Consider the following 17,107-nt stretch of genomic DNA (forward strand, 5'->3'; position numbering starts at 1 on the left):
AGACACTAAACTTTTTATGAATGCCAATTCATAAAAAGAACTATTATTTTTTTTTTTTTTTGTCGGTAGCGATAGAGGTAGTACTGACACTTTTAATCTGCCCTAAGCTCCTTCCCAGCATTTGCTTTTATAAGCCTCTATTGCGTTCATCACACAGACGTTCCTAAGCAATGTTGCTCAAATGGTCACTGTGTACCCTAGCAGCAATCAGCCCTTACCGTAGTTTTGCAGTCTAGTAGTTCAGACTACTATCAAACTATGATAAGGCCTGAAATGTTACTAGAGTGGTTAAAGTGAAGAACGAAATAGTTTTATTAAAAGGTCCCCATTCCCCATTTTATTTTATTATTCACTGTCACATAATTGCCTCACTTTTGCTGTCGTCACTTTTGTTTTTGACACTAGCACTTCTATATCCGATTATCATGTATGAACTTTCGTTATCACTTTCCACTATCACAGCTAAAAGTTTCACCAATATTACATCACGCCACTTTCATACCAATTTATTTTATTACCAATAATTGAAGGATGTTTTTTTAATTACTATTTAATTGAACTACAAATTATCACAACGACCGTAACAAAAAAATACTTCGATCACTTCTATTGCACTCGCTGTTATTATGAACACTGTCATTGTAAAAGTGTAAAGAACTAGGCAATAGTGTTTTTGTTTAAAGAAATAAGTGCATACTGTTACTATTATGTCTGTGGTATTAACGTAACCCTCACAATCACTTCAAATGCAATTTCAACAGTTTATCATCACAATGCAATTCATCAAGTATCATTATCACCCTCACAATCATTAATTTTATAACGACGAATGTTACACAGAAACTCACCCAATACTCACTTTTAAGTAACATAACAAAAAGTTACCGATTAGTACAAAGGATGCTACAATTCATCTAACAAACTGCAACTACAAGTAGTGGTGCATAAGTAACTACTGAGCCCTGGCGGTCCCTCCATTCGAAGAGTTCCTGATAATATGCAGAAACATATTAACAGATCCTCAGCCTGCAAGCAGCCGTTTCATGATAAATCATGATCCGTTAGAGGTGTGCCAAAGTATTGGGAAGGTGATATTTTATACAAACGGATATTATTTTACGGTGCACCTTTACTTTGGCACCGTCAATCCCCATGATCCAGGCCAGGGCATAAAAAGAACTATTATTGCATTTAATTTATGTTCTTAAGCTAAGTATGCTGTTTCGCTCAAGAAAAGTAAAGAAATTCCTTGACTGAAAGGGTCAAGAAATTTCCTACAGATAGCCCCCTTTGAAGTGACATATCTTCTCAACTGCGTACTGCGATCAGAAAAAAGTGATTTTCTTGACCATTTCTTGGAAGAAATTTTCCACGCATCGAGATAGGCGATTCCTTTTCTTGTCAGTAGCAAACCGGCCTTTAAAATGTACATCCTCTTGCATTCGTAGGTTTCACAGATGTTCTGTTGATACAATTTACAATTTTGATATTTTTGAAGCCAATTTGTAATTGTTATGAAAATGATCATCATTAATAAGTAGCATAGTGTATTATTAAGAGGAAAATTACCATTATCGTTTTACAAATTTTCAAAACCAGTTTTTTTTGCTCAAAATTCAAGCAATGTTCAAGAAAATCTATCATTGCATTACACTTGCTATCTGGATTGCGATGATAGATTTTTATGAGGATTTCCTTAACTAAACTGGTTTTTCTTTTTTGATGATTGTTGATAATTGAATGATGGATTCTTGAGCCTTAAGGCAATACATGATTTCCCGTACATATATTCCTCACCGTCCCATTGAAAATGAGCATAGAACGACAAGCCTGTCCAAATTATATGCATGTGCAAGTTATATACGTTACCTATAACTACACTATTGGTAATTCTACTCTAATTACACCGCATCATTCTTTAACCAAAACACGCGAACATGCTGACCAAAACAAAAAGCACACTGTCATCAAATTCGTTATTATCTGGTTTTTCTCAACACTTTCTGTAAAAATTCAGCGTGTAAGCAACTCAAGTAACTTTTTAAGTAGTAATTACTGTTTAGTTCCTTTTTCTGTATAACACCCTGCACAAAACCACTCGCCGCAATGTCCGCAACGGATTCGGCCTCCCTGGAGGACACCGCCACCGTCGGCTTCCAAATCATCGCCCTGGCCAAAGATAAACCGGGCGGCATCAACAACGACGATTTGGTGGCCGCCATTCCGGACGTGAAACCGGAACACCGGGTCCAGGCGTTGAACAAACTGCTACAGGAGGGAGTGCTGGAGATTCTGAAGAAAGGTGCGACGCTAATCTACCGGTTAAAGGATCCGTCGAAAAAGTCCACCGCTCCGAAGGACATCGACAATGAGGAGAAGATAATTTATAACATTATCGAGGAGGGAGGAAACAAAGGCATCTGGATCAGGGATATCCGGGTGAAGTCGAACCTGATCATGACCCAGCTAAACAAGGTGCTCAAGCAGCTGGAGAACAAGAAACTGATCAAGGCCGTGAAGTCGGTCAATGTAAGTTATAGCAATTACTCACTCATATGCGGTAGGCAGGATGGATGACAGCAGAAATTACCCTCGAGATTGCATCAGAAATTCAACAAAAAGAACTGACGATTTCGTTTTTTAGGCCAGCAAGAAGAAAGTCTACATGTTGTACAACCTGGAGCCGGATCGATCCATTACCGGAGGCGCCTGGTACCAGGATCAGGACTTTGAAGCCGAATTCGTGGACGTCCTCAACCAGCAGTGCTTGCGATTCCTCCGGATGAAGCGCGAATCGGCCAAGGAGTGCCGCGACGGACCGCTGGCGGTCCAAAAGCTATCCTACTGTTCGGTGGGAGACGTGCACAAGTTTATCTCCGATCTGGGCATCAGCAAGATCAGTCTGGACGAGGACGATCTGGAGACCATCCTGAAGACGGTGGTTTACGACGGGAAGGCCGAGTCGATTCCCACGGCGGAGGGGAAATATCTGTACAAGGCGATCGAGGCTCCGCTGTCGTCGCCCGGATTGGTCCAGATGCCGTGCGGAATTTGTCCGGTGATTCGGAACTGCTCGGACTGCGGCGCGATTACACCGAAACTGTGTTCGTACATTAACGAGTGGTTGGATTAGATAGACTGTTATTTGGTATTAATCTTGTAAGTTGCGTTTGATGAAGATATCACAATCCATCCAGGTTGGTAACGCACTTCTAAAAATGTCTTCGGGTATTGTTCGTGTCATCACGCCATGTATTAATTACAGGACTAGTAGCACATGTATTAATTATAGGGCTAGGGCCCAAATAGCCGTAGCGGTAAACGCGCATCTGTTCAGCAAGACCAAGCTAAGGGTCGTGAGTTCGAATCCCACCGGTCGAGGATCTTTTCGGGTTGGAAATTTTCTCGACTTCCCAGGGCATAGAGTATCTTCGTACCTGCCACACGATATACGCATGCAAAAATGGTCATTGGCACAGTAAGCTCTCAGTTAATAACTGTGGAAGTGCTCATTAGAACACTGAGCTGAGAAGCAGGCTCTGTCCCAGTTGGGACGTAACGCCAGAAAGAAGAAGAAGAAGCAGATCTGCTTCTAGATACTTGATCACTATTATTCAAGACAATTCTCTAAACCTTTTTTGATGGAAGCCATCCCTCCAGAAATGCTTGTAGCTATACCCTACCAATTCTTTCAAGCATTCGTACAGAAATTAATGTAAAGGGTTTTAAAGGGATGTTTACATATTTTTCCCAGAACTTCCTCCAGGAAATCCGGCTTAATTTCCTACAGTGATTTCCACAGGAATTTTAGTAGAGACTCTTAGACATTTTTATCAAAGTTCATTTTAGGATTTACTACAGATAGATTACCATTAATTTCTCCAAAAAAAAAACTTTAAACTTTTGAGAGCCTTACCAGAGTTTTTTAAGAAATTCGTTTAGCGTTTTAGGAATTCCTGCGCAACAAGTTTTTTTTTCCAAACTTATCTTTGTGGAATACAAAACTTTAAGGTGGAATAATTGAAATCTTTTCCGCTCAATTTGACAAATTCAAGCTAGGCATGGAAAAAAGTTAGAGGAAAACAACATTTGAGGATATTTAAATTTAATAAAATTCGTGTAATTATTTATTATTTATTTAGTAAACATCTACACAGATAACACTGAATCAACAATTTCACGCCACAATACTCGGTTCGTGGCCGCATCTCTCCATCCTCGGTTCTGCCCCACGCTCGCCAAATCGATACGCACTTGATCCGCCCACCTAGCTCGCTGCGCTCCACTCCTTCTTGTACCAACCGGATCCGAAGCGAACACCATCTTTGCAGGGTTGCTGTCCGGCATTCTTGCAACATGCACTGCCCATCGTATCCTTTTAGCTTTGGCCACCTTCTGGATACTGGGTTCGCCGTAGAGTTGGGCGAGCTCGTGGTTCATCCTTCGCCGCCACACACCGTTCTCCTGCACACCGCCGAAGATCGTCCTAAGCACCCGACGTTCGAAGACTCCAAGTGCTTGCAGGTCCTCCTCGAGCATCGTCCACGTTTCATGCCCGTAGAGGACTACCGGCCTTATGAGCGTTTTGTACATGGTACATTTGGTGCGGGCGTGAATCTTTTTTGACCGCAGCTTCTTCTGGAGGCCATAGTAGGCCCGACTTCCACTGATGATGCGCCTCCGTATTTCACGGCTAACGTTATTGTCAGCCGTCAGCAAGGATCCAAGGTAGACGAACTCGTCGACCACCTCGAAAATATCCCCGTCTATCGTAACACTGCTACCTAGGCGAGCCCTGTCGCGCTCGGCCCCACCAGCTAGCATGTACTTTGTCTTGGACGCATTCACCACCAGTCCAACTTTTGCTGCCTCGCGTTTCAGGCGGGTGTACAGGTCTGCCACCTTTTCAAATGTTCGGCCGACGATGTCCATATCATCCGCGAAGCAAACAAATTGACTGGATCTCGTAAAAATCGTACCCCGGCTGTTAAGCCCGGCTCTCCGCATAACACCTTCTAGCGCAATATTGAACAACAGGCACGAAAGTCCATCACCTTGTCGTAGTCCCCGGTGGGATCCAAACGAACTGGAGTGTTCGCCTGAAACCTTCACACAATTTTGCACACCTTCCATCGTCGCTCTTATCAGTCTCGTGAGCTTCCCGGGAAAGCTGTTTTCGTCTATGATTTTCCATAGCTCTACGCGGTCGATACTGTCGTATGCCGCCTTGAAATCGATGAAAAGGTGATGCGTTGGGACCTGGTATTCACGTCATTTTTGGAGGATTTGCCGTACAGTAAAGATCTGGTCCGTTGTCGATCGGCCGTCAACGGAGCCGGCTTTAAAACTTCCAACGAACTCGTTTACTACAGGTGACAGACGACGGAAGATGATCTGGGATAATACATTGTAGGCCGCATTTAGAATGGTGATCGCTCGAAAGTCCTCACAATCTAACTTGTCGCCTTTCTTGTAGATGGGGCATATTACCCCTTCCTTCCACTCCTCCGGTAGCTGTTCTGTTTCCCAGATTGTGCCTATCAGCCGCTGCAGACAAATGGCCAGCCTCTCCGGACCCATCTTTATGAGTTCAGCTCCGATACCAGCCTTACCAGCAGCTTTATTGTTCTTGAGCTGGTGAATGGCATCCTTAACCTCCCTCAAAGTGAGGGCTGGTTGGTGTCCATCCACCGCAGTACTGACGAAGGCATTTCCTCCGTTGTCCCGTCTTTAATTGCCCGCCATTCAGGTGCTCGTCGAAGTGCTGCTTCCACCTTTCGATCACCTCACGCTCGTCCGTCAAAATGCTCCCATCCTTATCCCTGCACATCTCGGCTCGCGGCACGAAGCCGTTGCGGGATACGATTGAACTTGCACATTCTCTCATTGATCGGCCACCACCTGATCACGCGCCTCTGCATCACTATAAAAGCTGTTCCCAGCTCATGTGTTGCCGCAGCTCTGGTAGATGGTATGGTTAGCTCTAAACGTTCGCACCATTGATCCCTTCCAAAACACTTCCTGCAGCGCTACGATGCCGAATCCGAGGTCCTTCAGCACGTCGGCGAGTATGCGTGTGCTCCCGATGAAGTTGAGAGATTTACAGTTCTACGTACCGAGCTTCCAATCGCTAGTCCCTTTACGTCGCTGTGGTCTTCGCCGATTGTCCCGGTTCGTATTCTCTCGTTGATTATTCGTTGCTTGATTTTTTTACAGCTGGCTTGCAGGGCCTGACACCAATCCCCTAGATTTCCGGAGGACCATTCCCCCTAAATGTTCGGAGTTTAGTTTAGAGTCCTTCTCTGGCACTCGGACGATGATCAGCCGCCCCTGACATGGGGAACAGACGCTGTTGTGAGCCGCTCCTAACAAGGAGTACAGACGCTCAAGGTTTACAAAGGCAAAAGTAAAAGCAAACCCCCCTTCCCTGTCAGCATACGACCAAAGTTCCCACCGGGGGTTGGTTACCCGATCTTCCCTAAGATTACTCGTACCCCGGCCAGTACCGTGAGGAGGTAGGGATAGGAGTTGCTGGGCAAGAGGCTTAGGACCACACAGAGGGGTCTATTTTATTCCTTCAGGTACGCGAGGTACCAATGGTACGCCTTGCCCAGCCATTTACCAAGCAAATGGCTTGTGGAAGTCGTGTAAGCAGTCTGCCAATATATGATAATAAAATTGAACCACTTACCCCATCCCATCAAAAAGTACGGGGCAAGTGTACCATCTATATAAATAAAAATGGAATGGTGTTTGTATGTCACGAAATGGCTTCCGAACGGGTCAACGGATTTGAATGATTATTTTTCCGTTTTGTGTTCCGACGTGTTTGTGTGTATAAAAACCCCACGATTCTAGACCTTACATGTACCCAGTTTTAATCTACACTTCCATCTACATTACTCGATATCAACTCAAGGAAATGCTCTAAAACTGAATTTTGTGGCTACTATGATAGCTTATTTAGGCAGTTTTCTAAAAGTTTTTGTTCCATGACTCATTATTTCTAAAAGGGAGCTCGCGTGAGCACTGGCTGAGGGAAAGTTGTGCATTTTTAACGTGGTGTTCGAATGGTGAAAAAAAGTGGAAATGTCAAGGTAAAATCGACGAAAAACATATATCCGACGTTGAAAAGAGCAAAGTCGTGAATGCAAGTTAAATTTCAATTGGAAAATGTATAAAAAGTTAATAATTTAGAATTTTAAAAAGTGAAAAAAAAATGATCGATGACAGCATGCGCGGGGGGAAAGGATAAGTGTTTGAGTGAACGCGGTCTCAGTAGTAGTGGTAGTGAAAGGTAGCACGGGTGGAAGTGATGTGGTATGAGAGATGAACGTGTGGAGAATTACTGCTTGCGAGGCTTACCCACACCAACAGATTAAAGTGATCTCTCGGAAGGGGGAAAGAGAGGCGGGTATGAGCAAGATGATGGTACGATTAGAAAACTCGGCATGTACAATGGTGTTCAATTGGAGTGTTGCAAATTTGATACAGTGCCCGTTTGATTTTGGCAACTTTACCGTTCGATCTTCATTTCGAGAAGCCCAGCAAGCGGGTACAGTTTTCGCATAAGCAAAGTGTTCTGGCCTTTTTTTTCGATTTTCAAGCAGTGCGCTTCGAGAAGAACAGCAAGTGGATCCGATTTTCGTACTGCCCTATCGCAGGAGTGGGAGTTTGTTTTTTTTCGGGTTTTGAACAGTTTCGTAGTAACTTGCATGGATAATACTCTATAGTTAACGATGGAATAGTTCGACGACATCGTTTTGACGACCAGCTTCAAAATACTACAAGGATAAAAAAAACCGGTGAGATCTTTTCATGATGAATTGTATTATTTGATTATATTTCCAATGTTTTATGCATTTTGGGTTTGGGTAGGGCCATCAGGGCACCCGATTGAAGCGAGATGGATAGGAAGAGTGAAACTGTCAACTTCCTATTGCCAACATTTCGTGGAAAAAGGGCGAGCTCTTCTTCCCATCTATTGGGTCTTTCTGACAAGCAAGGGCTTGATTGTACGACTGTTTGTGTGAACTTACTTTTGGAAGGAGATTCTTTTTCCCTTGCGGGTTTCGCGTAAGTGTCTCTGCTTACGGGTCCGCCATTCGTTTTTGGCCCTTCAGTCAGGAGTATGATTGAATACAAATAGTCATACAATCTTGAACAAATTGTTTTGTTAGAACAGGCCATTGCTACCGGTGAATACCTTGCTACAATAGATGGCAGCTCATATCATCATCATCATCATAAAAACCCCACGATTCTCATCGGGAAAGTCCAAAAAACGAGCGTGATCGGAACTGTCATTTTGTATGGGACGATCTTTAGCGTTTTTCAACAGCCTACTTGATGGCAAGACGAAGTTTGCCGGGACCACTAGTTTCCAATAAATCTGTATTTATTTATGAAAATCACACTTTTATAATTGTGATTCATTCGATTAGAAATGAAATGTTCACCATGTGTTAAAAAACTAATAGTAATCGATTTTAGATAGAGATGCAATGGATTTTTGGTTGACAGAAATAATTTTGAAATGATTTAATTTTTGCAGTTAACAAGTTTGCTTGTATTAGTGCACGTGTAGTATCAGTTTTGCAGTAGTATCAGTGTGTACGTGAGAATATAACCTAAAACGAAGCATTGGTGCGAAAACATTCAAAACATTTAAGTGTTTATGCTCAATATGGACAAATGATCTACTTAGCCCAATTGTACACTTCTCACAATGTACCTTACTTCGAAGAATCTATAATTTGTTTCCAAAGATTCTCTCATATTTTTTTAAAGGTTTGTGTCCAGTTTTTTCTCTATCGATTTCCTTAGAAATTGCTAGATAATCTTCCAGAATTCAATAAATAATTTATTCAGTTATGCCACCCGATATTTCTTAGGACTTCCTACAAAACTCTCGCTCAAGATATCTTTACGATTTCAACCAGATTTTTTTTTCTAAAGATGCCTTCAGATACAGATGGGACTGACTTGCGATTCGCGGCAGTAATTAAAAAAAATATGGTATCGGATATCTGGATAATATTCGGTAGGATTTTTTTGAAGAAAATCCTAGAAAAACATCGCACGCAATCCCTAAAGAAATTTGTGTAGCAATAAGGAATTACTTGAATAGCAATTACGTGGTTTGAAACCTAAAATGAACTACCAATCTAGAGCATTTTTCCCCAATCATCGTAGGGTGGTCCAACAAAAATAAGTTTTTCAACTATAGTTTTTCTAATATTAACTTTTCGTCGAAGTAGTCTATGAACTAATTTTAGAATTTAAGAAAACACACATTTTCATGCAAAAATATTGATAATATCTACTTTAGTTCAAAAGTTTTTGAAGTTTTTCTGCTGAAAATCCTTTATTTTTCAAGGCATTTTATTAGAGTTACAAAAATAACACATCTGTAATTTTTTGATATGATATACAATTTAATTTTGTCTTTTGAATGCCGTCAAAAGATATATTTTATGTTTGCCCCAATCAGAAATATTCACAATCAAAGTAGGCATGTTTTTGTGAGAAAACAACAACGGAAGAGTATGCGGAGTGTGCTTCCGATAGCCCAAGCAAGCGAGCTCAGTTTGTGCGTCGCCGGAATGATTTTTTTTTTCTCGGGCAGTGTTTTGGAAAGACCAAGCAAGACGGTTCGTTTTGCGAGACGCCGAGAAGTTTTGCTGTTCACGCTGTGTGAGTGCGAAAATATATTCGTGTTCAGTCGAGGACGGATTACCAACTGGTGAGCTCGTTTCATGCTTTTAATATTCAAATGCTATTTAATATTCAAACAAACTTTGTATGGTTCGTCATTACAAGTGTCGGTATTAAGATACATATATTTTCCTCTTTTTGACAGTACTAAAAATATCTTTTAAATTGTACAACATTATGAATGTTGACGTATTTTTTTTTTAAAAACTTCTACCTTCTACCATTATTTCATCTCGAAACAAAAATGCACAACAATACTCGTATGTAATTTTCAAACAAACTTTGTATGGTTCGTCACTACAAGTGTCGGAATAATTCCTTTTTAATATAATTTAAAATATATACATATATTTTTCTGTTTTCGCCCCTAATAAAAAATCTTTTGAATGGTTCGACACTGCAGATATTGACGTATTTTTTAAATCTTCTACCAAAAACTTCTCGAGAAAAAAATACAAAACTAGCTTTAAGTATAAGTCGTATTTTTCCCCTTGAACGGATTGAACCCAAGACGTATTGCTTATGAAGCAGAAGCGGTAGCATTAGATTACCAACAACGTCATTTTCAAAAGCTCTGAAATACTTTTGTACATTTTCTTGGAAGAACTCCTTATTATCCCTCGAAAGTTGAGGAATCTCTTTTGGATATTCTGGAGAAGTTCCTGAAAATATCCCAGAAGACATCTATGCAGAAATCAGTAGAAGAATTCCTTAAGCTTATCCTCAGAAATTTCTGAAAACCTGGAATAGTCGCTGTTGGGAATTTGCTCAACGTATAACTGCACAGGGTTGGTTTCCGAATTTATAATACCACAAAACGACCGGAGACGTAGGATTTACGTTTGGGCAAATTCCCAACATCTTATTATATTCGTTTATATTAACGAATCGGTCAATTCGGTCATGTTGAGCCGCGGTCGGTCAAATAAGGGCAGTAATTCCGGTGGAGGTGATAGTGATGCGAACGGTGGTGCGATTGGTGGTGCAACTAATGGTGCGATTAATGGCATAACTGAAGGTGGGGCAACTGGTGGTTTAAGGGTGGTGGTCACCGACGAAACCGTGGAACCGGAAGCATCACGTCCCGGTCAATCGTGTAGAGTTTGCCGTAGAGAGGACAACAAACAAATGGTGAGGTGTGATAAGTGTCTCAAGTGGTTTCACTTTGTTTGCGTGGGAGTCACCCAAGCCATCGAAGACATTCCGTGGAGCTGTGCTGGCTGCGAGAGCTCAACACAAAATGCCAATTTGCAGTTGAATCCAGCCGGTATTGCTGCTTCTCACTGAGGTACCAATAAGAAATCAACCGTTGCAGAGGACAATAACGCTTCAACGCATCTTCAGCCAAGCGTCCAGGTAACTCCAAAAACCTCAAACACGATCAAACCAAGCCAAACGAAGCCGAAGAAGACCACCAAGAAGCTCCCTAAGGATAAATCTCTGATTTTGGGATCGGTACCTCCGAAGGACGGGCATTCCCAGATCGACAGCTACAAGTTTCCGTCAAAGAAGATCGAGCCAGCGCTGGAAGTCGGTGAGCAACAGTACTATAACAGCAAGTATCCGTCGAAGATCGTTGAGCCACCGGTTCGGAAGGCTAATTCTGTGTCATCTCATACGTCAAGTCATGCGTCCAGTAGATCGTCGCAATCTATCGCCAAGCTGAAGCTGCAGAAGTTGTAGGAAGAACGAATTCTTAATTCGAAGAAGTTGGAGCATGAACGCCTTTACTTGGAGGAGAAATATAGACTTCTGGAACAGATGGCTTGTGAAAGCGGATCAGATGTTCACAGCCAGTCAGACGTCGTAAGCAGATGGCTCCCTAGAGCAGAATCGAGTCATCGTTCACAGGAGGCATGTTAGCGGTCGTTTGTTCCTGAACCCGTCCACCTCGCTGCTAATTCCGTCGTCAACCTTCAACCCAGAGAAGGCGAAGAACCGCTCCGTAACGCGCAGCGTGAATTACGGTAGTATCAGCCTGCTGCCAATCGAACCTTCGAAGACGAACACCGTAGTGCCTTCCGAGAAGCTCCACAGCATGCCAGTCGCCAGCCGGAGTATGATGAATATCGCTGTCCGTTAACCAAGAAGCAGCTAGCGGCGCGACAGGCCGTGTCCAAGGATCTGCCCCCGTTCTCCGGCAACCCCGAGGATTGGCCTCTATTCATAGCGACATTCAACAACACGACGGCCATGTGCGGCTTCACAAACGACGAGAACATCTTCCGATTGCAGAAAAGTCTGAAAGGACGTGCCTTCGAAGCAGTGAAGAGCCGATTAGTTCATCCTGCCAACGTTCCCGGCGTGCTGAAGACTTTGAAGATGATGTTCGGGCAGCCAGAAGCCATTGTTCATACGCTGATCGAAAAAATCCACGCTTTGCCGGCCATTAGAGAAGACAGACTGGAAACTCTGGTGGATTTCGCCGTCAGTATCGAGAACTTCTGCGAGACTGTGGATGCCTGCGTCTTGGATGAATACCTGTACAACTCTACTCTCCTGCATCAGCTAGTTAGCAAGCTACCACCAACTATCAAGCTGAATTGGGCGCAGTACAGGATCGCACTTCCGGGAGTCAATTTAGCGTCGTTTAGCACTTGGATATACTCCCTCGCTGAAGCTGCTAGTGCAGTTACAATACAGTAAACTCCAGACCAATTCGGAGTGAAAGTCGCACAACAAAGAAGGGAAATGCCTTCGTGAACGCTCATTCCGAAAACGCCTCTTCAGAATCTCGTTCACCAAATCCTTCGAGTGGGAAGCGCTCGAACGCCAACGGAGAAAGTCTCGTTTGCAAAGGAGCCTGCAAGACGGTCGACAAGTGCAAGCGGTTTCTAGAGTTTTCCCGCGATTCGCGCTGGTCCACAGTACGAGAATTCGGACTCTGTCGTAGTTGTCTCAGCCGACATGACGGCGAGTGTCAAGCCAAACTTTGCGGAAGGGATGGTTGCCAGTTCAACCACCACGTGCTGCCTGAGACTGGAGCCGGTCCTTCGACGCATAGTTGCCACGCACATCAGACTAAATCGAGCGACATACTGTTTCGTTATCTTCCGGTTGTGCCGAGATCGAGAACACCATAAACTATCGGCCACTAACGCACGTCCCAGTAGACGATGAGTCCGCATCCGCGCTTACTCCTAATCACTTCCTCTTGGGGTCATCGGATGGTACTAACCCATTATGTACATTTGACGACAGCGGAGCAACCCTACGACGGACCTGGCGAATGTCTCAACAGCTAGCGAACCAGTTCTGGAAACGTTGGCTGAGTGACTATTTGCCGGAGATCACTCGCCGAACGAAGTGGTACGCCGATACGAAGCCTATTGCTATCGGCGACATGGTGGTCATCGTCGATCCAAAGCTCCCCAGGAACTGCTGGCCCAAAGGTAAGGTCATTGGTAGCCAAGCTGGCCGTGCTGGATGTATGGCGCGACGTATTGTAAGCCGACACAGGATCGCCGTACCTGGGGGGAGTGTTGAGTACACCCTAATAATGTACATGCGCGCCTCTCTATCCAATCCGGTATCTTTAGGTCGTACATACACCATTGTACGCTGGTAGCGTATGATACCTTCTTCCATGAAGGCGTTTATAGAAGGTGACGAATGGACAGTATTGTGCAATAGAAAGTATTGAAATCACGTGCTGAATTACAATTCCTAATTTACTACTCTATTTGCAAGTATTTAAACCTAAACTACTATGAAATTTTACTACTTATCTAAATTCGCTTAAGGTAAAAGTTCTTATATATGAATTAATTTTAAGTTATACTAAATTATTGAAATGCTATATACAGGGGCCTATTTTGTAAATCGAGCAGATTCATGTGACTCGTCTGTATTCATTGTCGATCAAAGCAAGCATGTATATTTCAGATGTCACCTGTCGACTCCCATAGTAATCCAGTCACAAAGAGTGACAACTGTCGAAAAACTCGAGTGACAGAGCTGAGTCGAGCAAATTTTTCGGTCGACAGTGACTCCAGTCGAGTCATTTTGATCGATTCGACTTATAAAATAGACCCCACAGTGTCGCCTTAAATCTACATAGTGCATTACCATAACCCTACATCTATTCGGATTAAAAGCCTACATGCAAAGGTAAATATTACTACTTAAAATACTATTGAAACACTTAAAACTAGGTTGTTTAGTACGGCTGTGAGAATTCAATACGAATAATCTTTGATTGATAGGCTGATCGAAAAATAAGAACTCGCATAATCAGGAACATCGATCGCCGGCAGGTATCGCACAACGGGACTAAACGTAAGTCAAAACGGATAAACAAATATTTCTCAAAGCACTAAATGAACATTTAGGGGTCTATTTTGTAAAACGAACGAAATCATGTGACTCGTCAGTCGTCTGTAATCATTGTCGATCAAAGTAAGCATGCATATTTCAGATGTCACCTGTCGACTCCCATAGTAATCCAGTCACATAGAGGGACAACTGTCGATAAACTCGAGTGACAGAGCCGAGTCGAGCAAAAATTTTGGTCGACAGTGACTCCAGTCGAGTCGTTCTTGGTCGACTCGACTTATAAAATAGGGCCCTTAATAATTAGAATTGCAACATGTAAACTAACACAAACATGTATAAAATCCATTACAGGAATATAATAATATTAAGTGACCAAGACTTTGAAAAGAGACCTGCTACCATCCTTGAATCTGAGAAGAAATTTCGGATGAATCAGTAGGATAGTCGCGTCGCGTAAGAGTATCAAGATTTCTCTGGAGCCTCTAGAATTTTGCATCAGGAGAGTAGCAGCAGAAAGAGACGTGACTATAGAGACCATTCACTAAAAATAGATACTTTTAGAAACTTGCGATAAAGTGATGACCAAGTCTCTAAGAAAAGAATTGCAAGGTACCATATTTGCAATCCATCGAAATTGGAAATAGAATTGAATTGAAAAGTTGAACGACCACAAGAATTTCTTTTGGTTCTATCCAGAGCAACCCGACGAACGATTCGTATTCGATAGGATTTATCACACACAAAAGCCACATAAATTCATTCTCGAAAAATAGTGAAGCGCTTAAAGTTCAATTACCTCTTAGGTTCAGTAGTCCAGTGCTCGTTCATCCTACTCTATGTAGCACACGTCCAACACGCAGAACCTTGCCCGGCACATCGGACATGTGCACTTTTGCTGTAGCCACGATTCCCGCTCCGACTGATTCTGCCGCGAGGCGAACCACTTGGCCACACAATCGATGCACCACATCGGCCGACAATTGCACACCTGACAGCACTGGGCCTCGGGCAATGGCACCCCAGCTTCGTCCACGTCCAAACAGTTCTTTTGAATCTTTATGTTAGGCTGCGCCTGCATACAGGCAAAGCAACTGTCCGCACTGTCCACGGCGGCGTTGCTCTCCAACCTGTAGGTCGGATTATGCGACACCTGCTCCTTGAACACGTCCACGAATCGCTCCAGCACGGACCGATGGAACTTCACGCTGGACAGGATCGTTATCGGACGATTGATACGGTCCTGTAGATCCTTGAAATCCAGGGCATTGATCCTGATGGAGAACTCCCGGATTCCGGGGCGCGTCGGTTTGACCGCAATGTTCACGTACTGGACCGTTTCGAACGCTTCCTGGCTCACGTCATGGGTATCGCTCTGGAAGAAGTACAAAACATTAGAACATTGATAGCTTACCATATATTTGAATCGGCCGTTTAAAAGGTGGTCGACCAAACCTAGTGACATCTAAGGAGAAATTTTTTTTTAGAAGGATGTCTGAAAGCGAATTTCTGGAGAAATCAATAGAGGAATGCTGGAATATAATTTTGAAGCATTTTCTTTGAAGTTCCATAATTCTTCATTAAAAGAAAAAATCCTGGATTTTTTTTCTAAAAATCTCTTTTTGGATTCCGATTTCGGTTAGTCTCTTTTTATCAAAATAGTAACCAATTCTCTCAAAAGACACCCAATACCAGCCCTGTAATCCTACCCAAACTGACCTTGTAAGCAATCAGCGCTGTGTCGTCCTGTTTGGCTATATTGATCCAATAGGGACCCGTCTTGATGATCCAGCTCTCGGTCACCACAACCCTCGAGACGGGATTCATCCTTATGACCACCTTATCATCCCTCCTGTACTCGCTATTGATATTGGCCGCCACGGCCTTCCAATCCGGCAATTGCCCATTTCCATCACTGAACAGCGCCAACCTCTTGGCAATGGGGTGATTCTCCCATCCCTTCCGGGACCAGTAGTAGATGGCTCCGGCCACCAGTCCTGGCAGCAAAACCGCAGCCACGATAAGCCCTTTCCACACCAGCGCCAACGGAGAATACGGATCCGGTTCTCCATCCGTACCTCCGGCGCTCTGCTGATCGAACTGCATAAAGTACACTCGGATGTACATGACCGGTAGGAGCGAGTGCACCATCAGATTCAGACTGGTCCGCCGGATGTGGTGCTGCACGAAACTCATCGCTTCCGAACCGAGCGTGGACGAGAAGACATGGTCCACTGTGAGACCGGCGGAAACGAATTCCGTCGAAGGGTACACTATGCAGAAGCACAGCAGCGCGTAGAATATGGTGAAAACGATGGCACTTTCTTGAGACATTGCTGGTTCTACGATGTTTTAGCACTTGTTTCAGTTACAACAATTCAACAAAATCTTGCATTTTCTTTACTTTTTCAAATAAAAAATTTATATTGTTTTGTTCCGTAAAAGCTAAGAGAACGAACTACCATAAAGAGACAAAATACATTTTGACAGTTTGCTTTGTTGTGACGGCAGATATTCAGCAAAATTACGCTCTCTCACGCGTTTCTCCGCTCTTCAGCAACCGGTTCTACAAGGTATCTAGAAGGGTGGTAGTTCAATCGGCTGCGTGAAATCGCTCATTCAACTACACTCAAAAAAATCCAAACGTCAAGGCTACGTGAAAAATCATGTAGAACCACGGAAATGAACTTTTTCTAAAGTTTACCATTCATACGTAACAACCACCGGAACATCGATGATAATGAAATGAACTGCCTGTCATATGTACTGTGGTGCCCTATCAACCTTACGTGAAATTAAGGGCTCATTCATTTATTTCATAACGCTGAAATTGGCCTTTTTGGACACCCACCCACCCCCTTGTAAAGGCCCAAACGCAATGACAGCGGAACGGCAACGGAAAGCGGTACCGGTTCGCCAGGATGAACTATAAAATGCTAGTCGACTCAGTGTTGGTTCACTTTCATTCGTTGACAGCTCAGTCGAGATGATGTGATTCATGCTGGCGAACCGGTTCCGCATTCCGTTGCCGTTCCGCTATCATTGCGTTTGGGCCTTAACGCTTTTTGTATAAATATTATTCAGTTTTTGTATGGGCCGTAACATTGTTTAGACACCC

At 43.3% G+C, this 17,107-nt stretch overlaps 2 protein-coding genes across 2 annotated transcripts; one reads left to right on the top strand and one right to left on the bottom strand.

Annotated features, from left to right (window-relative positions):
- The first annotated feature begins 1,979 nt into the window (after nt 1–1,979).
- LOC5578998 (probable DNA-directed RNA polymerase III subunit RPC6) lies at nt 1,980–3,155 on the top strand. Its single transcript, XM_021841291.1, has 2 exons — nt 1,980–2,529; nt 2,645–3,155. Exons 1-2 carry the CDS (start codon nt 2,107–2,109, stop codon nt 3,131–3,133), a joined length of 912 nt encoding a protein of 303 aa, XP_021696983.1. The 5' UTR covers nt 1,980–2,106; the 3' UTR covers nt 3,134–3,155.
- Nucleotides 3,156–14,705: 11,550 nt separating this feature from the next.
- LOC5578997 (transmembrane protein 129) lies at nt 14,706–16,470 on the bottom strand. The gene is made up of 2 exons (XM_001664126.2): nt 15,709–16,470; nt 14,706–15,364 (listed from the first exon to the last, which is right to left on the bottom strand). Exons 1-2 carry the CDS (start codon nt 16,321–16,323, stop codon nt 14,822–14,824), a joined length of 1,158 nt encoding a protein of 385 aa, XP_001664176.2. The 5' UTR covers nt 16,324–16,470; the 3' UTR covers nt 14,706–14,821.
- Nucleotides 16,471–17,107: the final 637 nt, after the last annotated feature.

The sequence above is a fragment of the Aedes aegypti genome, chromosome 1 (genome assembly GCF_002204515.2).
Source record: "Aedes aegypti strain LVP_AGWG chromosome 1, AaegL5.0 Primary Assembly, whole genome shotgun sequence".
Taxonomy (NCBI): Eukaryota; Metazoa; Arthropoda; class Insecta; order Diptera; family Culicidae; genus Aedes; species Aedes aegypti.

What these genes read in the sequence shown, in the direction of transcription:
- LOC5578998 (XM_021841291.1), top strand. Translation starts at nt 2,107, where the DNA reads ATGTCCGCAACGGATTCGGCCTCCCTGGAGGACACCGCCACCGTCGGC. An exon ending in AGGCCGTGAAGTCGGTCAAT is followed by an intron (nt 2,530 to 2,644) that starts GTAAGTTATAGC and finishes TTCGTTTTTTAG; the next exon opens with GCCAGCAAGAAGAAAGTCTA.
- LOC5578997 (XM_001664126.2), bottom strand. Translation starts at nt 16,323, where the DNA reads ATGTCTCAAGAAAGTGCCATCGTTTTCACCATATTCTACGCGCTGCTG. An exon ending in CAGCGCTGATTGCTTACAAG is followed by an intron (nt 15,365 to 15,708) that starts GTCAGTTTGGGT and finishes TACTTCTTCCAG; the next exon opens with AGCGATACCCATGACGTGAG.